Source organism: Seriola aureovittata, chromosome 12 (genome assembly GCF_021018895.1).
Source record: "Seriola aureovittata isolate HTS-2021-v1 ecotype China chromosome 12, ASM2101889v1, whole genome shotgun sequence".
NCBI lineage: Eukaryota > Metazoa > Chordata > Actinopteri > Carangiformes > Carangidae > Seriola > Seriola aureovittata.
The window spans coordinates 25622483-25648751 of NC_079375.1; the positions used below are offsets into that span (position 1 = coordinate 25622483).

The window sequence follows — 26269 nt, forward strand, 5'->3', positions numbered from 1 at the left end:
ACTGTGATGTAGCAGAAGTAGGCTGTCAATCAATCAATCAATCAATCAATCAATCAATCAATCAATCAATCCCTTTAAGAACCACTGAGGAAAATACTTTGACATCAGATGGCAAACAAAGACATTTATTGAAATAATGCAAAAGAAACATTAACAAGTTTTTTGTTCTCAAGCAAAATGTAAAGTTTCCACGTTGAAAAACACAGTCAACACTAAGTCCTGGACCGTCCAGGTCCAGACCGGTCCTGTACCAGTCCAGTTCTGTACCATAGTCCTGGCCCAGGGCAGATCGGTCCAGATCGGTCCAGACTGGTCCTGTACTAGTCCTGTACCACAGTTCTGGACCGGTCCAGACCAGTCCAGAACAGCTGATCTCAGTTCAGACTCTTTGTTACACAGAAACCTTCAGACAGAAGAACTGAAATCCAACACACTGCTTCTTAAATCAATATGTACATTTTCTTACAGCATTTACACAGAGAAGAAGAAAACAAAGCAGGTACCACAGAAGAAGAACTCTGTCCGTCCGTCCAGGGTTAAAACACACGCACCATGTAGACACAGGGACACTGAAGGACGCTGCAGGAACTCTACAATATTCTATTAATGCTGACAGGGAGAAGCAGCAGGGGGGTCCGGGGTCTGAGGGGCCTGGGGGGGTGGGAGTGTGTGTGGGGGGGGGGGGGGGGCAGGAACATGCTAGCACAGCCCTGAGCTCAGAGCAGGGGGGGGGCTGTCTCCCAGGGGGCTTCACTTCACCTCAGTGTAATGTAGGGTTCTGCCGGGGGGGGGGGGGGGGGGGTCTTCGTTTGCTTCATGTCATGTTGCAGTTTTATGGTAAACAGACACATACTTCATGTACCTGGTGACTAACGCCTCCCGTCCTCTCGGGTCTGACATCATCACCTGTTCACATCTGGATTTGGTTTTTTTTTGCAAGGTCTCTTGGGACTGACATTTTCAGGTCTCTCCAGATGTTGGATTTGGGTTCAGGTCAGGGGTCAGGTCATCCCGTCTCCTCCTCCTCCTCCTGTGACACCTTATATAGACAGGTGTGTGTCCGATCAGCTGAGTTTACCACAGGTGGACGATCCAGAGAACCGGAGCTGAACTTAAAGTCAAAGCGAAGTGTCATGATGGAGCTGAGCGTCTGAGGAGGGAAAGTTTTATCATAAAACTGCAACAACAACGTGCGACAGTGACGGTGTGAAGAACCTGACTGTACCTGACAGGTGTGACGCTCATCGTAGCCTCCAACTGTCTCAGTTTAACCCTCTGAGGTCGACAGATGTTCTATTAAAACCTTTGTGATAGTTCAGAGCAGAAATCTGGTTTAAATGTTGTTAGAATCTGTCGACTTTCTCTCACATGTTGTTGTGTGATTATTGCATCTTTAAGAACCTGGAGACTCTGATAAAAACATCTGAAGCACCAAAACATTTCATCCACATCAGCAAAGGTTTGTTCTCACAAAATATTTGAAGAATTTCAAAAACTCAGCTTCAAGTTTTCAGCATTTGGGTGAAATGATCAGTTTATGATTGTAGAAAGAGCTGAGATCGATCTGAACATTGTGATATAAAACATGGTTTTATGTTTAAAAGGTGGATTTAAGAAATAGTGTAGGATGGAGGCGATGGCGTCAGACCTCAGAGGGTTAAACGCACCAACGTCTTTGTGTTTGTAAACGCTGCAGGTGAGATGATGTGAATCAGCCGCCATGTGGATACCTGCCTCAGGTGTTGATGCCGTGTCTGAGAGTGTGTGAAGCAGGAAGTGAAGCCCAGCAGGTTGTTGCTGCAGGTGGAGGTGTTGGGGGGGGGGGGGGGGGGCCAGACTCGCTGACTGTGGTACATTCACACCGATATGGCTTCAGGCCTGGAGACACACGTCAGACACGTGGACAGATGACGAGGACGAAGGCTAGCTCCGCCCTCTTTACACACAGAGGCTCTTAAAGCGACAGGTGTCCTCCTGTGATTGGCTTAGAGGACAGACAGAGAGACAGCAGAGCTGGGGACATGATGGACGCAGCCCGCTGTGTCTGCACGCTGTGTATGTGTGTGTGTGTGTGTGTGTGTGTGTGTGTGTATCTACAGTACGACTATAAAAACCTTAAGTGGACCATCTCTCTCTCTCTCTCTCTCTCTCTCTCTCTCTCTCTCTCTCGTCCACCTTCCTGTCCTCACCTGCACCATGTTCGGTCACAGGTGTATCTCCGGTGCAGGTGTGTCGTCACACTCGCTCTGACTCACTGACTCTGGTTTGAAGGGAGAGTTTTGGCGTCCTGCTGGAGACCATCGATGCTCTGAGCGGAGGAACACGAGGACGCACTTCATCAGATCAGTGTGTCGGACAGTAAAACTGCGGTCGTCCACTTCATGATCAATAACTGATCATCACATGATCAGGGTCAACTTCCTGTTTCTGAGTCGGAGCTTTGTTAGTACATTTATTCATTTCCTGATTTCATTTATTCTTCTGTGTGTTTGAAGGTTGTTTTTTTTTGTTGTTATTCTGATAAATATTATGATCTGATACCTGATAGGCTGAGGGGCTCTATAGGCGTGGCGTGCCCGACAGGTGAACAGGTGTTCACGAGAGCGAAGGGCACTGCGAGTACCTTCTGTCCTCCAGCCCGACATGATGTCATCACCTCATCATTAACGTATCAATCAATCAAACATCAGAATGATGAAGACTGAAGCTTCTTCATCAAGGAATCTGTTGACACCTGTCAGCAACACCTGTCTGCACAGGTGGAGCTAAATCATTAATTATAATGAATAAATCATTAAAATATGTCTGAACCGTGAAACCACCTCAGCAGCGAGCGTCACACCTGTCCTCAGAGCAGGACGCCAGAACTCTCCCGCTGTTGGTGGACGAGTTAATGAAGCAGAGCAGTGACATCACAGCGTGCCTCTGTGAGATCACGTGACCTATCATGTGTGTCATCACACCTTAATTCACTAATCACTAGATCTGTCAGACAGGAGACTCAGAACATCTGGATTCATCAATAACCTGATGAGTCTGTGGGACTCGTTAAGGAAGTGCCGAACGGATCAGATACACCTGGACCAGGTATCAGGTCAGTCCTCGGAGCTGGACTCGTCCTGGTCACACGGCAACACCGTCACCACATTAGTTTAGCTTCGACAGGAGGAGGAGTCAGAGGTCAGGAGATGTCAGAGGTCAGAGGTCAAGACCAGTAGATGTCAGAGGTCAGGACCAGGAGACATCAGAGGTCAGAGGTCAAGACCAGGAGATGTCAGGGGTCAGAGGTCAGGGACAGGAGACGTCAGAGGTCAGGACCAGGAGACGTCAGGGGTCAGAGGTCAGGACCAGGGGACTGTTCTCAGTCTTCATTCATCCTGTCCCTCGTCTGTTACATTGGACCTTCACTGACTCTTCAGTCTCAGCTGTTCAGTCATGTGACTCTCAGCTGTTTGTACGTTGTCGACACGTGAGTGCGTCTGTGTGACGGTGCGGAGTGAACAGAACCTCAGCTCAGGTCTCCAGGTGAGCAGCTGCAGCGGCTTCAGAAGCCCCTCCTCTTTTTCAACACTTTAATGTTTCACTTTAAACGGATGAAACGACGTGTTTCACTCACCGGTCGACCTCAGTGACCCAGAACCACCGAGTGAAAACATGTTTTTAAAAACCGAAAACTGAAAGTCTTCAGACTGATCAGTTGCTTCCTGGTTTAACGCAGGCGAGTCTGGACTGAGCTGATTGGACAGAGACACACACCTGTGGAGAGACCTGAAGACGACACTTCCTGGATCTGACAGGAAGACGGAGATAAACTGAGCAGATCCAGGTTCAGAGCTTGTACTGAATCTGGACCAGCTGCTGAAGGGGGACCGACGAAGAACCGGATTCAGGGTCTGAAGACTTTTGTAAATGAGAGATTTCAGTTTTTGATTTTGAACGAATTTGTAAAAAAACGTATAAAAACGTATTTTAACTGCGTCTTTATGGATCGTTGAGAGAGTGAAGGGAAGGAGTGAGATTCTCTCTGAAGCCGCTGTCTGTAGGAGGACGACCAGAACCAGGTGGTACTCACTGACCCAGACCAGGTCAGAGGTCTGAAACCAGACTACACCTGAACCTGCCAACGTGTCCTCCGTCAGGCCCGGGATCCTTCGGCGTGAGGCGGTCCGCGGGTCTGTGAGTCGGTGTGAAGCGTGTCCTCAGAGGAACAGTTAGTTTTACATACATGTCCCGTGTTCATGTTCCTCTTGTTCCTGGTGCTCCTGCGGTTCTGGACCAGGAGGATGAGAGTCCTCGTCTCTTCGTTTCTAAACTGTTTTCTCACTGTTCGTGAGCTTCTCTTCCATTCATTCGTCTGTTCACTCGGGGGTTTCGGTCCGGCCCCAGGACCGGTCTCGGACCCTGTGAGGTTCCGGTCCGCCCCTCACTTCTGAGCCGCGGGGCCGTTTGTCCGTGGAGCTAAACATGTGACACTTTCTGCGTCTCTCTGGCCTGTTTGATGCTGTACAGCCACTTGATGACTCTGGCGTTTCGCTCCACGGCCGAGATGCCGTAGGGAACGCGCTCGCCGGCCTCCTCCTCCTCGTCCTCGCCCTCGTCCCCGTCCGACAGCCCGTCGTTGGAGGACCGCCGCGACCGGTCGCAGTCGGAGGAGATCATGGAGGCCGATCGGAAGTTCAGGCTGACAATGTCCGAGTTGGCTCGAGCAAAGTTCTCCGGACCGACGGCCTCCAGCTCCTCCGGGTCGAGCCCACAGTAGTTAAAAAAGCGTTCCACGTCCGCTCCGGCGCGGGCGTAGCGGTCCGACAGGTCTGATTTAGATCTGTGTAGCGAGGAGCGGCGGACCACGGACGAGCCCAGCTCCAGCTCCAGGGCGGGGTCGGTCGAGGTGCCGGAGGGGTCTCCGAAATCACAAGGTAGCGACTGAGGGGTGGTGTTGTCGCAGTGCGAGGGGGATGGAGTCGGACGAGGGGGAGGCAGCGACAAGGAGAGTGCGGGCGGAGGCAGGGAGGCGGGGTTGGGTTTCGGGGGGAGGGGTGGAGCCGAGGAGCTGCTGGACCGGGCGGTGCGGAGCGGCTTGCCGTTGCACAGTCGCAGGAGGTCGGAGGAGGAGTGGGAGGTGAGCAGAGGCGGCAGGGGGGAGCGAGAGCGGTCGATCACTCCTCCCTCGCCCCCCCGCTCGTCCAGGACTCGTCTGCTCAGGTTGAGGTTCGCGCCCTGCGGACTGCGGCGCCCCCCGCTGTTGATGGGCGGGACCTTCAGGGAATGGGAGAAGGAGCGCAGGGAGTGCGAGGTGCTCGGGCTGGGAGCGGAGTCTGTCGGCTGCTCGTTCAGCGCCATCGTAGACCGGTACGTTAACGGCATCCTGAGAAAACACAAACACAGTCGAGTCAAATCCAGAGTCCAGGTCCGTTCACAGATTCATCACACAGAGAATATTACAGCGCCATGTTCTCTTCTTCTTCTGGGCTTTATTTGAAGTGTTGGTCCATCAGAAGATGTATGAGTGGTTTTAACCCTCTGGAGTCTGTAGTGTGTGAATCTGAAATAATCTTTAGTTATAATTATTCAGAATATGATCAAACAACAGTTTAAAGTTTCATGTTCATACAAATGAAAACACCTGAAAGTGGAAGAACTAAAGCTTTAAAGTTACAGTCGTAAAACAAGTTTGTTCTTCAACTTTTTCATTAGAAATCCAACTGAATATATTAATTAATGTTAATGCACTTTTTTAAAACCTGATTTTAATAAATGAACTTCACGTGCCACATCTCAGCTTGTCTCTACACGACCTTATAAATAAAGTTACGTTCATGTAAATAAAACACATTTATCGTGTGAAAAACTCCAGAGGGTTAAGAACCAAAAACCATCTCAGTGTAGTTTCACATCTCCTCTTCTCTCTGCAGCTCTAGTAACAACAGGTGTGAGCCAATCAGAAGAGAGGAGGCTCTGAGCCTCAGGTGGAACCACTGACTAAGACCTGGGATGATGGATTATCTTTTCGTTAATGAGTGGAACCTAAATGTGATCAGGTGATCACAGTCATGGCTCATGAATTTACCCTGATGGTGTCCAGCTCCTGGCCATTCCTCCTGACGACCTCATCATCACGGCACTCTTAGCTCCTCCTCCTCGCCCCTCGGCTCCGGAGGAGGAGGAGGAGTTCAGCAGGTTTTTCAGGATCTCCAGGTTTAAATTCTCCCGTTTGCTGCTGCCGCTGCTCGTCGCGCACGTGTCCGACTTGGCGTTGTTGTTGGACGCTTTGAAAGGGATCCCGCCTCCGTTTCCTCCTCCGCCAATCCCAGAGCCTCTCTTGGACAGGAGGGCGTGGCCGACGGGAGGCTTGGCCAACACGGGCGGTTTGATTGGCTCCTGCTTGGCGTTGATAACTTCCTGGCTCTTGACATACTTCGCTTTGTCGGCTTCTAGTCGCTCAACAGCACTGAGGCGCTTCGGGTTCGGTTCCACCTGAGACACAGAGCGAACGCACGTCAGTGAACACAACACGTCAGTGAACACAACACGTCAGTGAACACAACACTCACCCATCATGTCTACACACTGAAGAGACTAAAATGTACAGCGTTTGTTCATGTGTCAGTGAACACAACAAAAACTAATAAAGTCTAAATCCAAGAATTATTAACACAATCCTTCAGTCAGTCAGTCAGTCAGTCACACACACACACACACACACACACACACACACACACACACACACACACAGTGATGTACCTGTCTCCTGAAGTAGTCCGGGCCCTTGTTGAGGATGCGGAGGGGTACAGCGGAGCTGAAGGGCGTCGCGGGGCCAGCGGCCTTGCTATCTGGCAGGGCTGGAGCCAGTGTCTCTGTCGGCATGGCAACGAGGCGACTGGGGTGGCCGGCCGTGGTGGCAGCAGGTGCGGGGGGGTCGACAGAGGGCAGGGGCACCGGAGGACCCCCAAAACATGAAGACACAAGGTGAAGAAGAGAGAGTCTAGAAAGAGGTGACGCCCCTCACCCTCCTCATGGCCTGTGGGACCCTGGGACTGAGCCACACTCTGGGCTGGGGGGTGGGGGGGTGGTGGGGGGGCTGCTGAGGTCCTGCAGTCAACGTGCTACTGCATCGCTGGAGCAGGACCGACTGGGAACAACTGGTTTCACTGGTCTTTACCCACAGGTCCTTACTGGTGTGTGGCGTTCAGGTTCTGACCTACTGGAGAATTCCTCAGTGCAGCGGTGTGGATGACTGCCTCCGCTGGGCCCAAGGAGAAGCAGAGGATGATGGGAAATTAAAGCCCCCGCCGCCCCCTCCACCGTCTCTTCGGCTCTGTTCAGCGAGCTGCACGACCGGAGATCAGCAAACACAACAGAGAGAGAGAGAGAGAGAGAGAGAGAGAGAGAGAGAGAGAGAGAGAGAGAGAGGGAGACAGCCAATGGGGTTAGAGTCAGGCTGTGACATCACACACCTAGCAACAATAGCAGGAATAGCAGGACACACAATTACACTTAGATCAATGTGTACGCAGGCAGGGGCGCACACACACACACACACACACACACACACACACACACCTGTCTTTGTGGGGACTCGTTATTTATATAATACAAACCTCAACTGTCAAAACTGAATGCCTAAACCTGACCCCTGACCCCTGACCTGAACCTGGACCATTTAAAACCATAGAAACACACACACATACACACACACACACACACACACACACACACACACACACACACACACACACACACACACACACACACACACAGACCTCTGTCAGTGTGTGTGTGAACCTGTCCGACCCGGATGTTTTCATTTTCTTCATTTTTCCACATAAACTCAGTCAGAGGAACCTTTAGTTAATTCTCTTTACCTCGGTCACTGAGGTCTGTGCAACAGTTTAACTGAGTTTAAGTGATTCCTTCAGGATAAGACTCAGATAAGGAGAAAACCCTTTAACGAAAATCTTAGGTGACGTCGCCTTTGTGACGTCACCCACAGGTTTCTGAAGCTCGGAGTGAGCTGCTTCTTCGTTGCCATCTTGGCAGTGTCTGACTCCGCCCCCTAACTCCCAGCTAATCCAAAAATGGTCAAAGAGGAGGAGCCTGTGTGGAGCTGAGACTTCGGTTCATGGCGGTTTGTGGCGAGTATACGCTCACCCACCTGTCAATCAAAGAGGCCACGCCCAATCCTCCAAAACTTTAGTCCTTAATAAAATGTAAACAGGTGAGTTATATAAACAGGTGTCATGAAGGAGGAAATTAGCTCTAGAGACCGTAAGTGTTTTTGTACCAGGCTGTAAACATGTTTATTTCTGCTGTAAAGTTGGACAGTTTAACATGGGAGTCTATGGGGACTGACTCACTGTTGGAGCCAGACTCTAGTGGCCGTTAGAGGAACTGCAGCTGCTGGTTCTTCACTGTTGATGCTTCATTTTTGCCTGTTGGGAAACGCCTGACAGTTCACTTTTATAATCACTGCTGGCTGAAGAAGAAACATCAGTGTGGTGTTACTAACCCTGGCTCCTATAGTGGTGCATTCACTGACATGTTTCTGTGCTCAGACAAAAATAAAACCAGCTTTCTGCAAAAACCCGAACCTGCCTCACAGAGAAGGAAAAAACAAGTAAAACAACAGACAAACAGTACGACAGTGACAGTAGTCTGCTGTTTCCCTCCGATGAGAACAGAGACAGAAGTAGGTCAGAGGGACCAGAGGCATTGTGGGAAATCTGCTGACTCATGCAAACCAACCATCGTCGTGTTAAGTGGTGAAATAAACAGTGGTTTAACATCATCAGCTTTTCATTAGCGACAGATCCGTGGTGCTGTGATGTGCTGAGTCATCCTCCAGTGAAGCTCCTGTACATCAGCTCCACTCACGGTCCAGATGACCTGCTCTCTCACTCTGCTTTATTTTAATCACCTCTTTCTCTGCTTCTGTTTCTACACTGTGAATCGTCTGAGCTACAACTTTCATCATGGTTCTCATAGTTTTACAGTAACAACACGACTAATTAGTATTAAAGAAATACAGCAAGTTAACATCATGTCTGTTTTCTTAACTGTCAATGCTAACTGCGCTAACCGTTCTGTACAGATGCTAACTATCTAAGTGTTCTGATCCGTCTGCTAGTCTCTGGTTCTGGTCTCAGACTCCTCCTCTGAGTCTGGGTCTGACTGAGGCTCGAACATGAGGCTGAGTCTCTCTGATGTTTCCTCCTCTCACCATCTTGGTACTCTCTGCTCTCTCACCTGTCCACGTGGAGCCAGCAGGTGGTGGGCGGGGCTAAAGGCCTGATCCAGATTTCTCAATCAGGAAGTGAGAGGAGACGAGCTTCAGGCCCAGTTTTTGATTTTCTTCTCTGTCGTCCTCTGAGATTTTAATGTATGTGATGTCACAGTCTGAATTAATATTGTTTTTAAACCAGATCAGTTCTATTCTATTCCTACAGCCTCCTATAATCTCACACACACACACACACACACACACACACACACACACACACACACACACACACACACACAGTGGATTATGTACAGTCTTTTCTAATCTGTGGATTGGAATATTAATTATGAATATGATGGTTGGTGGTTTGCGTGTGTCCCACAGAGAGGAGGCTCAAGTCCCTCTGCTGCAGGTTCATGTGAAATGCATGCTGGGATACTGAGCAACCCCAAAGTCCAAACACCAGGTGAAGACAACGAGAGCTCGGTCAGTGTGAGCTGCTTCTCATGAGACAGAACCAGAACACATCGACCAACCTGAGCCTCTGCTCAACCACCTGAGAGACACAACATGTCTCCTGGTTCCAGGTTCAGATACTGATGCAGTTACTGGATTAGTTCCAGCTGCTGGTTCTGGTCCTGGTCTGCTGGACCGACAGTAACCTGCTGGTTCTCCTGCTGAGGTCAGGTCAGATCAATAACCGTCTTGTTCCTTCATGGCTGTTCTGTAACATTGTCTTTTACTTCCATTGAGTCTTTTTCTTTAATCCGTGTGAGTCATTACACAGAGACAGTGTTGTCATAGTTACCAGTTTGGCTCCCGCCGTGCTCTGATCGTTTTCTATTGGCTCTCAGAGGTGGACGTGTCCTCCGTCTCCTCCAGGTGCTGCAGGTTGTCAGCAGGTGTCACAGCTGTCAATCAAAGAGACACATGACACAGTGTTAGAGAGGAATGATCCAGAACAACAGTCAGAGCCTGAGTCAGCGTTTGTGACTTTGATAGGACATTTTATTTTGTATGTTGGATAAAGGATAAGACCTCCGATTCAAGACCTCCAATTCAAGAACCTTAATTCAAGACTTTTGATTCAACATCTCCAATTCAAGAACCCTAAATCAAGACCTGTTCAGACCCTCTGCTTCAGTCAGACCTTCTCACCCAGTTTCTGGTTCTCTGTAAATCTTCTTCTGCTCTGATCTACTTTTACCAGGTGACATCACCACCTGGCTCAGCCCTGATTGGCTCTGCAGTAAAGACTCGTGGTACATGTGGAGCCTGTGTGTGCAGGATCTCAGAGGTCCAGATGGTCTCTCAGTGGGAGCTGATCCCCCCCCCCCCCCCCCCCCCCCCCGAATGACCTGCTGCAGCACAGCTACACAAACAGCAGGGGTGCTGCTACTGTACATACACAAATACACCACGCACACTGAGGTCTGCAGGACCCTGGACCCCCCCCTCTTTAGTCCTCAGCAGCACAGGTCCAGGTTTTCTCTCCTCCCTGTGAACGCTGACTGTCGGGACACAATGGGACAGATGGACGAGCTCCAGTATACGAGGGAGTTGTTTTATTTTTTCAACACGATTAAACACAAACTCAAACGATGAGAGAGAAACCGGATCCATGAACTCTCTACCTGACCAGGTGAAGATGAACTGAGCCGCTAGAAACTAACTATTAATCAGTGAGGTGATGAACGACACCAGCTCCCTCCTCTTCTCCTTCTTCTCTCTCTACAGAAAAAGAAAAACTAGTTTTCATGTGTGAAGACAAAGTGAACAAAACTAAAAGAATGAATCATTAAACATTCATTTTAAGTCAAAACTTATATAAAGTTTGGAGCTGTGAATCAACCCATGACCTTTCTATGACCTTTCATAATCTGTCTTGTGATTTGTGCTGATTACAGACCTCGTCTTTAACCCTCCGTGAATCAGCTGAGAGTAAAAATGAAAAGTTTAAAGATTTATCCGACACACAGAAATAAAGTGTCAGTCTACAGATTCATACGACACGAGGTTCACGAGATCTGTGTTTGGAAAAAGTCCTTAAAGTCACTTCCTGTGTGTTGGAATACTTTCTGCCATCACACTCTGTACGAACCACTGTGTTTCATTTATGTGTTTGTGCTTTTTATTATTGATTTATTTGCTCTGGACGTCCAGAGCCGAGTTTTTAGTTACACTGTTCAGCGGAGTCGGGCTTCCTGATGTTTATCGTCTTTTCTGGTTAATTAATTTTACTTCTGCTTGACTACAATTTCTGTAAAGTAACAGTGTGTGTGTGTGTGTGTGTGTGTGTGTGTGTGTGTGTGTGTGTCAGTGATAACAGAAGACTGACTCAGCAGTGTTAAACTCACACATGTTACATCACAGCTGCTCCTGTAGGACACAGTGTTCTGCTCCTTCTCTCTCTCTTCTGTTTCTTACACTGATGTTTTATTAAACGGCTCAGACGCTCAGTCACTCTGTAACTGCTGTGTTGTTGACACGTTGCGATGTCAGACTACACAAGTTCAAGGTGGTGGAGATAATCCCTCCTCAGTACAGAGAGACATCACATCACATCCGTGTCTGTCGCACCATCAGCAGGAAAATCAGTATGAGGAAATTCAAGATTGTGTTTGTGCTGTAAGTGTTTTAATCAGGCATCAAACTCCAGGGCTGAAACATGAAGCATCAACACTGAAGAACCAGACGCTGCAGTTCCTCTAACGACCACTAGAGTCTGGCTCCAACAGTGAGTCAGTCCCCATAGACTCCCATGTTAAAATGTCCAACTTTACAGCAGAAATAAACATGTTTACAGCCTGGTACAAAAACTGTTCTGGTGTCTAGAGCTAATTTCCTCCTTCATGACACCTGTTTATATAACTCACCTGTTTATATAACTCACCTGTTTATATTTTATTAAGGACTAAATTTATGGATGATTGAGGGCGTGGCCACTTTGAGTGACAGGTGGTTGAGCGTTTACTCGCCACAAACCAACATACCCTGTAGTCTCAGCTCCACACACGCCCCTCCTTTTTTTTTAGCTGGGAGTTAGGGGGCGGAGTCAGACACTGCCAAGATGACGACGGTGGAGCAGCTCACTCTGAGCTTCAAAACTGCTCTTCAGAAACCTGTGGGTGACATCACAGAGGCTATGTCTTTTTTTTACAGTATATGGTTTGAAATGGACAAAGCTGAATTAATTAACAAACTAACTAATCAATCCCAACAGATCCACAGGTGGTGGTTATACTGTCTGGAGCCTGTTGTCAGATTCAGGTCTCAAACATGCCAGACTCTCAGAAACCTGTGGGTGACGTCACCAAACCCCACCGTGTCTCCAGCTGCAGCTAGTGCGCTAGCTGTTTAACAGTTAACATAGTATGGTAAGCAAGGACTGAACTTTTAACATTAATTATTGATAATAATAATCTGTACCATTCATCTGAAAATCAGATCATATGACAAAGATTGTGACTTTTGTTTCTGCTGTGACTGTACAGTTCACCTTCTCCTTTAACGACATGCAGCTGCTAAAACAATTATATTTTGAACATATTTTTATTATATTTGTATTTTGTACAGAACACACACACACACACACACACACACACACACACACGTCTAAGAGCTGATGAATTCTTTATGCTGACCTTTACAGAGACAACAAAGTCATCGTTGCCTCTCCTCTTTTTCCTCCCCTTCGTAATCCCTCTCTCCATCCCTTCTTCTTACCCTCCCATCAGCTCACCTCAGTCTGTCCCTCCTCCCCCCCCCCCCCCCTCCCCCCCCCCCCCCCCCCCCCCCCCCCCCCCCCCCCTCAGCAGGCTGTGAGGTGGACAGGCTGCCACAGAACAGAAGCCCACAGCGAGGGCCCACCACCACGCTACAGCCACGGATGAATTATTAGAGCTGGACATTTTCTCCATAGACCTCCATTATAAGAGAAGGCTGGTGGCCAACTCTAATGTATATGTGCAGAGGGTCACAGCCCCAACTTTGACCTGGCCCACACTTGCTGTACCTGACCGTGTCACTACAGCACCAGTACACCTGTACAACCCAGGCTGTGTTCAAAGCCTGCCGCTCATTAAACATGTACACAACACTCCTGGGACTGACGCAGTGTGTGACGACCACCTGCTGCAGCAGAGTGAAGGTCAGAGCTGCTGATTAGAAACTTACCGAGGACAAACGGGCATCAACAGATCATGTTCACATTCAGCTGCACATTTATATCTGATGATATTAAAATTGTCCTTTTAACTGTGCACGTCATTATTTTCATCAGGCTACAGTCAGACTACAGTCAGACTACAGTCAGACTCCAGTCAGACTCCAGTCAGGCTACAGTCAGGCTTCAGTCAGACTACAGTCAGACTACAGTCAGACTACAGTCAGGCTAAAGTCAGGACTACAGTCAGACTAAAGTCAGACTACAGTCAGACTACAGTCAGACTACAGTCAGACTCCAGTCAGGCTAAAGTCAGACTACAGTCAGACTACAGTCAGACTACAGTCAGACTACAGTCAGGCTAAAGTCAGACTACAGTCAGGCTAAAGTCAGGCTACAGTCAGACTACAGTCAGACTCCAGTCAGGCTACAGTCAGGCTTCAGTCAGACTACAGTCAGACTCCAGTCAGGCTAAAGTCAGGCTACAGTCAGGCTACAGTCAGACTACAGTCAGACTACAGTCAGGCTACAGTCAGGCTTCAGTCAGACTACAGTCAGACTCCAGTCAGGCTAAAGTCAGGCTACAGTCAGGCTACAGTCAGACTACAGTCAGACTACAGCCAGACTACAGTCAGACGTCCACTTACCACAAGAGCAGTTCCTGGAACTCCACACTGTTATCAGGCATTTGATAACTTGGCGAATGAGGAAGCACACAATCACCGTACACATTGTTGCCCATGGCAACAGTAGATCCACCTCAGCCCGCAGTAAGCTAAAAGTTAGCCCACCATTAGCAACATGCATATGCAGGTCGGACGTCAAGAAACTGATCAAAGAAAAACTGGATCCATGGAAAAACCTTTTGAAGTAATCCGTGCGGGACGTGTCTAAACCCTGAGAACCGGCAGCAGCAGAGCAGCTTCGAGGAAGTCCTGATTCAGGTAAGAAGCACCAGAGCTAAGCTGACGTCTGCCACGGCTAATGAGTTTAGCACACAGGTCACATCCACAGGTCAGATAATCACGAGTGGAGGACAGAGAACTCAGTGAACATGTTTGAGACCACGTCAGACCACGAGACCGCCTCTTAATGTTTCAGATGCGATGTTGGCGTGGCTTCCTGTTGTGAGACGGAGGCTACATCTCCACATAAAAGGATGAAGAAGAAGAAGAGGAGGAGGAGGAGGAGGAGGAGGAGGAGGAGGAGTCCTGAAGGAGCAGCTGGTATTTAGGTTTGTGGTGCTCCAGGGCTGCGTGACACTGGACTGACAGAGGGAGCAGCGCCAAGATCAGTTCAGACTAATCCCTACGAGACGCAAACAAGGAGACGAGGAAGAGACAACACAACCAAAATACTTTCTAAGGGTTTCAAACAAGATGATTTACTTCTCAGGGTCAGACAGAGGTCACTGTTCTCATGTCCATGAAAAAACACCTGGTTCAGGTTGACAGGTGGTGCAGTTTGTAGTCATGTGTCATGACCTCTGACATCCTGTACTGGGTGTTAGCCTAGCCTAACCTAGCCTAGCCTAACCTAGCCTAGCCTAGCCTATAAGGAGCTAGCTAAACAGTTGAACAGTCTGTTCAATCATCTACCAGGAAGCTGAACGTGTTTGTCTGACCATCATGTCGTCAGGGAGATATTTTGTTACATGATGACCGATCGATCAGTTAATCATTGATCAACTGACTGAAAAACAATCTTCTAAAATACTTAAGTCTTCTATTGCTGTCGGATTGATCTCTAGTCCTCGCGCTGATGACGTCACGAGTGTGATAGTGTCTCCTGTCAGAGAGGATCGCGGTTACACCACCACATCAATAACACAGCTGCTGTGTTATATAATACACACATATTTACAATAACAGGTTTCCTCATGTTGTGGACACTTTGTGTGTCACACATGTTGTTTAGTCCTGAGCTCTGATCTGAGATCAGTGTTAACACAAGAACTGATGACCAGAGACGACACAAAGGTTAATCCAGGTCACAGACTGTTAGCCTGCTGAACTCTGTGGTGGCCTCAATCCAGTCACACACACACACACACACACACACACACACACACACACACACACACACACACACACCACACACACACACACACACACACACACACACAGGACTACACCCTTATATAGTCAAGAAGAACTTGTTTGTTTTTGTTTCCGCAGGCTCGGGGTGGAGCTGGTGACATCACTGTAGGTAAGTGCATCACATTTAAATCTCAGCCAGATTCTGATTATTATGGACTGTCCATAATACATTTAAATAAATATGTATAATAAATAATACACTTCACACACTTCTATTGTTGGTCACAACTGTGGGTGAAATGTTCACACTGACTGTATTCAGTCACATCACACACACGTTTCCATGTTATCACTAATGACCAACGTGTGAAATAACTGCTGAAGAAACATCTGTGACTCACAGCAGCTGCTTCAGTTCTCTGTGGCAGATCCAGATGTTCTCTGCAGCCTCACTGTCCCTCACTGTACTGCAGATGTTACAGAGAAATCAGTCTTACGTAAGGTTATTAACTCACCACATGAATCGCACCGACACGCTCTGATGAACACATACAACTCCGTGATCCCCGTCCAGCAGCACCCAGCTCCGCTCACGTCCATGAAAACAGAAAACACCCAGAGGCCCTTCACCGGGACACGTGTCCAGAGGAGAGGACGTCCAGTCGTCTCGATCTTCTCGTACATTAAACACAGCAAAGATTAGCTCAGGAAATGTAAACAAAGGCTGAAGTGTCCGGCAGACAACAAGCACCTGAACACATCAGCGTGGTCACTACAGAGCCTTGCGTCTTATCTATCATCAGATCGTCCTGTCACATTATCAATATCTGATCTGACCTCACGTCCCTGTTAGAGACTTCTGTTCAGAGCCGCAGCAGCAGCTGAAACACTGAACGCAGTCACATGTATCTGCTCCACTCTGTTCAACCACAGCGCAGCTCCTACACACAGCACACAGTGTTAATGACAGTCAGCTGGTCAGAGTGTGTGTGCGTGTGTGTGTGTTGGTGTTTCAAGCATCGGTTAAATGTGGGGGATGCAGGCATGAAACTATGGCGGGGAAAATTTTATTTAATGTTAATTTAATACCACAAATAATAATAATAATAATAATAATAATAATAATAATGATAATAACAAATTAACACATTAATGGGGAAAAAGTCAAATATGTTCTGATCTCACTGAGATCATCGTCCATCAGCAGGTGCATGTGGAACCTAACATGAGGCTGTAGCTACAGATCAGTGAACTACAGGTAGACAGGTACAGGTACACACCCGACACACAGACACGCCCAGATCCAATCCAACAACATCACAACTTTCATTGCAATTTATTTTAGAAAAGCTGCTGCTGCAAAATCAGGTTTTTTAGCTGCAACAATCACGACAAAAAGCCGCCAAAATCCTGGAGGGGCTGATCAGAGGTCGCACTGTGTTTGACGTTGTGTTCCCCAAAAAAACGAGATGTGATTTTTCTTTATTTGACTTGATAATTTCAAGAACAATGGAAAAAAGATGGAGATACCTTTATTGTGAAGCACTGCAGGAAGTGGAAAAGCTTAGCTTAGCCTTAGTTTACCACTGTCAATGACATCATATCATCATATCTATAATAATCCCAACAGTCAGAGCGTCTCCACCAGGGGGCGACCTGACGGATAAACAGCAAGAAGCAACACGTCCAGGTGAATGTTCAGGTGTAGTGCGACGTGAGAACATGCCTGTCCTAGTAACTGAGCAGCAGCCACACATGAACTGCTAACTTTAGCCACCAGAAGCTAATGATCCCAGCAGAACGAGTGATGTTATTTTCTTCTTTGAAAAGACGCCGTGACGACCGACTGTTTTCAACACTGAGTCGTTAATGAATCTGAATGAAGGAGGAGGACTGAGAACATGTGGTGCTCCACTTCAGAGGAGACACTCGCCTTTGTTTTCAGGTTTAAAATGTCTAATCTGATTGGGACAGCCATCTGGAATATCCACCCCCACCCCCAAACACACACACACACACACACACACACACACACACACACACACACACACACACACACACCAACCATGCATTTGTCACCGCTCGTTCGCCCTACTATGACCCATCATGGCGTGCTGTGGGTTGAGAAGTGGCGTAGGTTTTTTTGACAACCACACATTATCACTGTAGTAAACACCTTCCTGATCTGTGATCGGCTCCATCAGAACACACTCCTTCCACAGCACGGGCTGATTCTACACAATCCTCTTCAAATATGATTCAACTAGAGCCACCTCCTCGTGGTCGTATCCCTCCGCCACTCAGACTAGTTTCAGGTCACATCCCTGTTCATCCACAGTCATAAACAATATTAAACATTTGTATGAGATTGTGTCATAATTTCTTTGTGCTAAAACGTGTTGTCTGAGGTCACTGTGACCTTGACTTTTGACCTTTGGCCTCCAAAATCCAATCAGTTCATCCTCGAGTCCTGGTGAACGTTTGTGCCAAATTTGAAGAAGTTCCTTCAAGGCATTACACAGGTGTCAGACGTACAACCTGAAAACAACATGGCTCCGGCTCTGACTGTCGCCGGCGTGGAGGAATAACAACTGATCAGACCTGTCAAAGAGAAACAGTCTGTTCTCACAGCTGCAGGATGGTGGGTGTTATTACAGCGTGACACATCAAAGCCTGATTGACAGCCAGGACGGTAACCGCCACACAAACCGCCCGCAACACGACGGCATCACGGTGATCCGCGGACACGCCCCCACTGTCACCAGCCTCACCACAGGAAGACAGGAAGTGAACTGTACATAACTGAGACTGGATTCAAGACCTGACCAATCAGGAGTCCTCATCAGAACAGACAGGTAGAGAGGTGAGCATACTTCACTGACCTCATGTGAAAACGCCTCCTAGTGGACAATAATCATTAACGACGCTGAGCTGGAGTTTCAGAATAAATCTGTGGCTCTGACTTTAACACGGTGAAATGAGCTGCTGCGTTGTTAAATGTCCGGTGATGTCATCAGTCAGACGCCGTCTCTCACACAGCAGCTTTGAAAAGACAGAGTGAGGCACATTCAGCAAAGACCGGCGTCATGTGAACGTGGACTCAGCACAAAACAGGATTAAAACTAAAGTCATAAATTCACTGAGTAACACAAACCTCACCAATCACACAGTGGACAGAGAGAGGAGACAGGAGAGGAGACAGGAGAGGAGACAGGAGAGGAGAGAGGAGAGGAGACAGGACAGGAGAGAGGAGAGGAGGCAGGACAGGAGAGAGGAGGCAGGAGAGGAGACAGGAGAGGAGGCAGGAGAGGAGACAGGAGAGGAGACAGGAGAGGAGGCAGAGAGGAGACAAGAGAGGAGACAGGAGAGGAGAGAGGAGGCAGGAGAGGAGGCAGGAGAGGAGGCAGGAGAGGAGACAGGAGAGGAGAGAGGAGAGGAGAGAGGAGAGGAGGCAGGACAGGAGAGAGGAGGCAGGAGAGGAGACAGGAGAGGAGACAGGAGAGGAGACAGGAGAGGAGACAGGAGAGGAGAGAGGAGACAAGAGAGGAGACAGGAGAGGAGAGAGGAGGCAGGAGAGGAGGCAGGAGAGGAGGCAGGACAGGAGGCAGGAGAGGAGAGAGGAGACAAGAGAGGAGACAGGAGAGGAGAGAGGAGGCAGGAGAGGAGGCAGGAGAGGAGGCAGGAGAGGAGGCAGGAGAGGAGACAGGAGAGGAGACAGGAGAGGAGAGAGGAGAGGAGGCAGGACAGGAGAGAGAGGCAGGAGAGGAGACAGGAGAGGAGGCAGGAGAGGAGACAGGACAGGAGAGAGGAGACAAGAGAGGAGACAGGAGAGGAGACAGGAGAGGAGACAGGAGAGGAGAGAGGAGAGGAGGCAGGACAGGAGAGAGGAGGCAGGAGAGGAGACAGGAGAGGAGGCAGGAGAGGAGACAGGACAGGAGAGAGGAGACAAGAGAGGAGACAGGAGAGGAGAGAGGAGACAAGAGAGGAGACAGGAGAGGAGAGAGGAGACAAGAGAGGAGACAAGAGAGGAGGCAGGAGAGGAGGCAGGAGAGGAGACAGGAGAGGAGACAGGACAGGAGAGAGGAGACAAGAGAGGAGACAGGAGAGGAGGCAGGAGAGGAGACAGGAGAGGAGGCAGGAGAGGAGACAGGAGAGGAGGCAGGAGAGGAGACAGGAGAGGAGACAGGAGAGGAGACAGGAGAGGAGACAGGAGAGGAGGCAGGAGACAGACTGAGGACAGTGAGACGACCACTGAGAGAGGAGGAGACAACAGTTCACAGTCAGAATCCTTAAAGTCCAAGGACAGCAACAGAAGAAAGGGGGGGCGGGGTAGGACACATCCCCAGTGTATGACCCCCCCCCATGTGAAGCAGTGAAGGAGGGACACCCTCCATTTTGAGAAACGAATTTCAGTGTCGGACATAAACATAAACCATGTGTCAGCGTGCGGTTTCTCCCACTCCGACCTGCAGAAAGACACAAAGCCGTGTCTCTGTGCCGCCCAGAGAAAGTCTGTGCAGTGACACGGTGAGTTTTATCACCTAGTGACAAAACATCTGGCCCCGCAGCGCCGCACACATTCACTCACGTCCTGTGTTGTGGACCCTGAAGCAGAAGCATCTCTCAGAGCCAGGAGGAAAAAAAAGCCCTGACTGTTTGTGTTGGACTAAATCATCCAGCATTAGTCATCAAGACTGCAGACCGAGGCCGAGCACCGTCAGCACGCTCTCACTCGCTGGTCTCACTCCTCCCCGACTCTACAGCGACGCCAACATGGAGGACACCGACCACCGAGGCGTGGAGAGAGATCAACCACGAGCTCACCTCACCTCGTTCACACCTTTACACAGACTGAGGAACATCAACCGAGAGCATCTCAACTTTTAACCTACATGGTTGGTTTTAATTTATAACAGAACTAGCTCTGAGTTAAAGGAGCTATAGGTAAGTTTTGCTATTGCTACACCGCTAACGTTAGCATTAGCAGCTGTTTACTTACCAGTCTTGTCAAGAGCTTCGGTCATCAACAAGAGGTTATAAAATCACGTCTGAGCAGCTACAGCTTCAGGACGGACTGGAGGCTACAGTGACGGGTCGAGGCTAGCTGGTTAGCATGCTAACTTCAGTAGAAGAAAATAAGTGATAGAGACAAGAGTGAACAAGGGTGTTTGTTTCCACCTCTGGTGAGTAGAGGAATGAAGTTTGATGCTGATCTCACAACACTTCTTTTAGACTGGTGATGCTAACGTAACGCAACAGTTACATTAGCATTATCTCAACCAGCTTTTGTGGGTTTGTAGGTTACATGGTGTTTTGGATTTGGTTATATTTTATAACAGAACTAGAACTAGAGTTAAAGGAACTATTTGTAAGTTTTGCTATTGCTACATAGCTGACATTAGCATTAGCAGCTGTTTACTCGCCAGTCTAGAAGAAGAAACGTTGTAAGTTCAGCATCAAACTTCCTTCCTTTACTCACCAACAGCTGTCTCCAGAGGTGGAAAGCAACCTTCTTGTTTTGTTAGCATGCTAACCAGCTAGCCCCGGCTCACTGTAGCCTCCAGTCGGCCGTGAAGAAGTAGCTGCTCAGAGGACGTTTTATAAACTCTTGTATTTTAAACACAACGACGGATGGACCTCTTGCCAAGCCTGGTAAGTAAACAGCTGCTAATGCTAACGTTACCTATGTAGCAATAGCAACATTTACAAATAGCTCCTTTAACTCAGTAACATTAACCAAAAACATCTGCAGCTTTTGTGAACCATATGTTAAAATATGATGGTGCTTTGTTACAATTTATAACAGAACTATAACTAGAGTTAAAGGAACTATTTTTTTTAAGTAGCATAGCATAGCATAGCAATAGCAAAACTAACAAGTCGCTCCTGTGGTAGAAAAAGAAATGGTAAACATATTGTACAGTGTAATATGGAATATAAGTGTAATGCAGTAAGAAGTGAGATGTAGTAGTACAACAATATTTTAATATATTCATCATTAATATCCTATAAACACAATGAGGTGTAACATGAATATAATATAATATTATAGTAGCAGCATAATGTCTGATTAGTGATAGTAAATAGTAAATGTGGTCTTGTGTAGTTGATTGTCTCTTGTGACTGCATCTTGTTCTCAGGTCTCTCTTGGAAAAGAGATTTTAATCTCAATGAGGCTGTCTGATTAAATAAAGATGAAATAAAACAGAATAAATAATACAGCCATCAGAGTACAGCAGCCTGTAACAGGTGATGAAGGACTGATCAGCAATTTCAACTGCAGCTGCACATTAAACCTGTTTTTAGGACAGGTGACAGACTGACTCCAGTCAACATCACAGAGGAGGAAGAGCAGAAACACTCATCATCTAAACCTCCGGCTGCTGGACCAGGAGTCAGCTGACTGTGACCCAGGACCACCGCTCTGACTCACAGGCAACCTGAAGACCACCGCAGTGAGGACAGAGGTTCAGGAGATCAGGTTCTGGGTTAGACTGAAACTTCAAAAGTAGAAACTTAGATGCTGGTCAGTGAACAAAATATTTCCAGGCTCTAATCTGAAGGTTATGCGCACACATGTGACGTTAGGGACGCATTCCAACATTAACAAAGCTCAGCTGCCAGGGCAGACCAGAGGGACACCACTTAATCCTCAGAGTCACCTTTTATATGTCTGCATCAATATGATCATTCACAAATAATAATCAATACACTAATCCTAACCCTGAGAGACACAGTGAGACTGTGGAGCAGGACGCAGTAAAACAAGAAGGAAAGGTTCAATCATTTACTTATTATTTATCACCATTACTCATTGACTTTGGAAACATTTACTGAACTTAAACTTTTTAACATCGGACTTTCTTCAACTTTAAATACAATTCAACAGAAAAACAGAGAAGAAATTCATTTAAAAAATGAGATAAATAAAATAATGAAATATATATATATCTAAATAAACACAATTAAATACATAATATAAACATTAATAAAAATAAATTAGATCAAAATAAATGAGCTATGTTGTCACATGAGTGTATTCCACAAACTACTGAAAACTACTGAAAACTACTGAAAACTACTAAACTATATATATATATATATATATATATATATATATATATATTCATTATATAAAAATAATAAATAAAAATAAATTAGACCAAATATGTTGCAGTGAACTCCAACATACTGAAAACTCCTAAACATATATTCAGCATATTCCACTCTAACTCAGGTCAAGATGACGCGTGTTGCTAACGTACCCCGAAACGTAACCAGGAAGTGGATGGGGGGATGGTTTTTGTGGAGAGCTGCGAAACAGAATGTGGCACAATAATCGTTTTATCTCGATGGAAGCCAAAATCATCATCGAAAATACAATTAGATTAATCGTTAGATTGAATGAGACAGCTGTGTTTACTCTCATGACGTGGTAACAGCCTCGTTCCCTCCTCTCAGTTCAGACAGTTTAATAACAGTAATAATATCACATCACTGTTTCTGTGGAGCTGAACACTGAAAATCCCTTGGCAGGAGTCACAGACTGCCGTGTGATTGGTTAGAAGCTTTGTTTCTGTGATGTGATTGGGTGTCAGCACCCCGGCAGAGTAACATGGGTTTCATGGTTTCTCCTTTTCTAATGGAGGAAATGTTCATATTGTATATTGTGGGAAAGGCCACATGAGGACCAGGCACCATGGAGGGATTACCAGCCGGGCGGAGGGGCCCACCACATGCCTCCGGGGGCCACACCTCCTGTGGCTCCAGGAGCTCCAGGTTTATATCCTCTGTTATTATCATGAGGCCTGACTCAGTCATGACTGTGGAGCTGAATGTGAGATCTTAAATTACACAGCTGATTGGATGATTATATCTATCAACCTGTTTGACAAAATAAAGGTGTGAGTGCTGAGTGACCTACAGAGCTTCACTGACATAATGACATCAGTGTTTCTCAAGGTTCATGAGCATGAAGCCAAAAACCTCCAAACCCCAGGAACCCCGACACAAACCGGGCCTGGCAAAGTATCAATACAGGATATCATTTTGGTATTGACATGTAGATATCATATAAACACTGAGACATATGAACATGTGTCCAGCCAGAGGCACGAGGAGCTGTCTCCTCCAGAATAAAAGCTAGAACAGGATCATAAAGTCCTCCACAGCAGCTGATCCGGTCTGCAGCAGACCCATGTGTCGGGAGCTGCACACTGGCAGCTGACACCGTCACTAACTACACCTGCGTGCGTGCGTGCATGCGCGCGCTGGTGGTGCAATGCAATGCCAAACCCCCACCGCCACAGCAGCGCAGCCATGGATGTGCTCCAGCACCGACTGTGGTGTCGCTGAGCTGGAGCGAGCTGTGGACGGCCTCACCGCCACTGAGCTGTTTATGTAACACCGACCCACAGCACCAGCACCACCCCCACCTCCGGCCCTCTGCTCCGGACTGATGCGGCGGTCATGACTCGGTCTCGGCCGCTGCCTGTCTGACAGTAAACCGAACAATGGCCATATTTTCGACATGACTGGAAATGCAGAAAAAGACACGTCCTGCGTAACGTCACCGGCGCCAGTAATGTTTAGGTCATTGTGGGTATGGCGGGAAGCCGGTGCAGCATCACAGCGGAGGTAGTTAACCGTCCTTACCTGGACTTCCAGCTCCAGAAAACAAAGGATGCTGCTGTGGTTTCTCTCCGTTAGGTCGGTGCGTCTGCTCGGCCTGACAGCATCCTGTTCCCAGCCCGCAGCTCCGCTCTCACCGCACCGCAGCACGGCCGCTGCTTCCGGCCGCTGCTTCCACAATAAGACCTGGATGATCCCGCGTTTCACTTCAGTCTGGTTTATTACAACTTTACTGACGTTTATAGATAGATATTTATTTTATTTATAGAATAATTATGGAAAATTAATTTGTCCATTAGCTCATTGGTGATAACAATAATAAAAAAATTTGATGATAAATAAACAATGGTAATTAAATTAGTCCACATCCTTTGACTGAGCTGTTGTAAAAATAATAAAGACTTGATTAATATTACATAAAGAAAGAATGACACTGTTCATTCTTCTGTAAATAATGTAATACACGTTATAAATATGTAAAGTAAACTACCTGGAACAGGGTCTTTGCTTTTTCAATGCTGTGATTTTTAAAACTGCCATAATCTGCTGTGATGTTTTGAATACAATGATACTAGCTCGATCTCTTAGACTGAAAATAAAGAATTTAAACCATGTAATGACTACAAATATAAGTCTGATATTTTTTTTACAGGTAGCAGTTGCTTCGCAGATATGAACTGCCGCCCGCTCTGGCTTTTATTTTGAAGGTTGAAGTCACAGTTTCCGGGTACGCTGTCTGCCTTGCCTGCCAGCAGCTCAGTCCCCGCACTGACACAGATTTGTGCGTACTGAGCGGGAGAGGGGAGCGGGGCTGACCGCCGCTCCTCCACCTCTGACAGCGGCCCGAGACACCTCCACCCTCACCGCCTCCACCCTCGGTCAGGGAGCCGCTCAGCCGTGACTCCATCACACCGTCAGTCTGTGGATCCTGAGTCCGTCTGACGGCGGGTCACTCGGGTCTCCCCTGTGAATATGAATGGAGCGGTCCGGTCGTTAAAGGGCCAGTGCGTGTTTTGTGTTTGACAGCTTCCTGACCACATGGGCAGTTCCACACGTGTCCCGGCAGAGGAGACTGAACACCTGTGGGTTACTACCTGACACCTGAACACCTCATCCAGCAGCAGACCTCTGTGCTCTGATTGGTCAGGTCATGATCTGGATCAGAGGCGAGAATTTCAGAATTCTGATTTTCTAAAATAAAAAAAATAAAAAAATTTTTTTTTTTTTTTTTGGGGGGGGGGGGTCTGACTTTAATCTCAGGATTCCGACTTTCTCCAAAAAATAAAAAAAATAAAAAAAATAATAAAAAAAAAATTCAAATTAGGGCAACATGTGATTTTTTTATTTTTTATTTATTTTATTTATCCAATTTTTTTTGGTGTAAAGCTTAAGGTCAGAATTCTAAAAAAAACATGTCCAATCCTTTTCCATAATATTCAGGGGACATACACTGTTTACTGTACCAAACCATTTGTACATCATTTGGGGAAAACTATTAAATACTCTAATGACATTAATATTTATAATTGTAGCCTGTAATTTTTCCAGATGCTTTGAGGATGGAAACTATATAATAATCATGGATTGTGCATTTAAAGATGAATCCAACCCTTTTTTAAGAATTCACGTGTTATTCCTGAGCCCAGAACAAACTGCTGAGTATCTGTGAACGTGCTGCGCTTTCCTCTAAAGTAAGAAACCAAAGGAAGAACCTTAAAATGTGCAAAGTCATACCAGTTCGCTCCAGAACAATGAATGAGACTCTGACACATTATTTGGGGAAAACATGATAGTTTCCCAGAAAAAAAAAAAAAAAAAAATCATGTGATCCAACTCCATTTGTGCTTTTCAAAGTAAGAGTCTGTCTTCTATGAGCTGTTTTATTTTCCCCAAATATTCGGCCACAAGTAACATGACAGAACCTGGTTAAGGTGGTTAAAATACAGGATATCATATATCATATATTGTTCAGCTCGGTCTCTTACTCAAACATGTCCAGGTAAATAAACAGCCAGTCACCTGTATTATTAGATCCCAGTCCGAGCGTGCTGCATTCTGATTGGCTCACTGACATTGATGAGATTTACGAACAAACACAATCTATAATAAAAGTTTGACGTCAGATCGCTTTGATTTCATTTGAATTGCACAATAGTTAAGTATGTCTGGATTTAAAGGACGTCACCTGGCTTATGTGTTCACGTCCAACCTGAGAGT

The 26269-nt window shown here is 47.1% G+C and overlaps 1 protein-coding gene across 4 annotated transcripts; it reads right to left on the bottom strand.

The window, feature by feature from the left end:
- Positions 1–104: 104 nt before the first annotated feature.
- Positions 105–24492, bottom strand: fam110b (family with sequence similarity 110 member B). Of its 4 annotated transcripts, none has more exons than XM_056392148.1 (5): positions 24077–24492; positions 10026–10128; positions 6742–7327; positions 6068–6474; positions 105–5365 (listed from the first exon to the last, which is right to left on the bottom strand). In XM_056392148.1, exons 3-5 carry the CDS (start codon positions 6862–6864, stop codon positions 4459–4461), a joined length of 1437 nt encoding a protein of 478 aa, XP_056248123.1. In that variant the 5' UTR covers positions 6865–7327; positions 10026–10128; positions 24077–24492; the 3' UTR covers positions 105–4458. The 4 variants fall into 4 exon arrangements, with proteins under 4 accessions (XP_056248123.1, XP_056248124.1, XP_056248126.1 ...); XM_056392149.1 differs by lacking the exon at positions 24077–24492 and adding an exon at positions 15937–16068; XM_056392151.1 differs by lacking the exon at positions 24077–24492 and adding an exon at positions 12211–12928.
- Between the last annotated feature and the right edge of the window lie 1777 nt (positions 24493–26269).

Excerpts from the sequence above, each read along its gene's own strand:
- fam110b (XM_056392148.1), bottom strand. The coding sequence starts at position 6,864 with ATGCCGACAGAGACACTGGCTCCAGCCCTGCCAGATAGCAAGGCCGCT. Across the intron at positions 6,475-6,741 it reads CGGACTACTTCAGGAGACAG|GTGGAACCGAACCCGAAGCG; the intron begins GTACATCACTGT and ends TCTGTGTCTCAG. Across the intron at positions 5,366-6,067 it reads AGGAGCTGGACACCATCAGG|GATGCCGTTAACGTACCGGT; the intron begins GTAAATTCATGA and ends GTGTTTTCTCAG.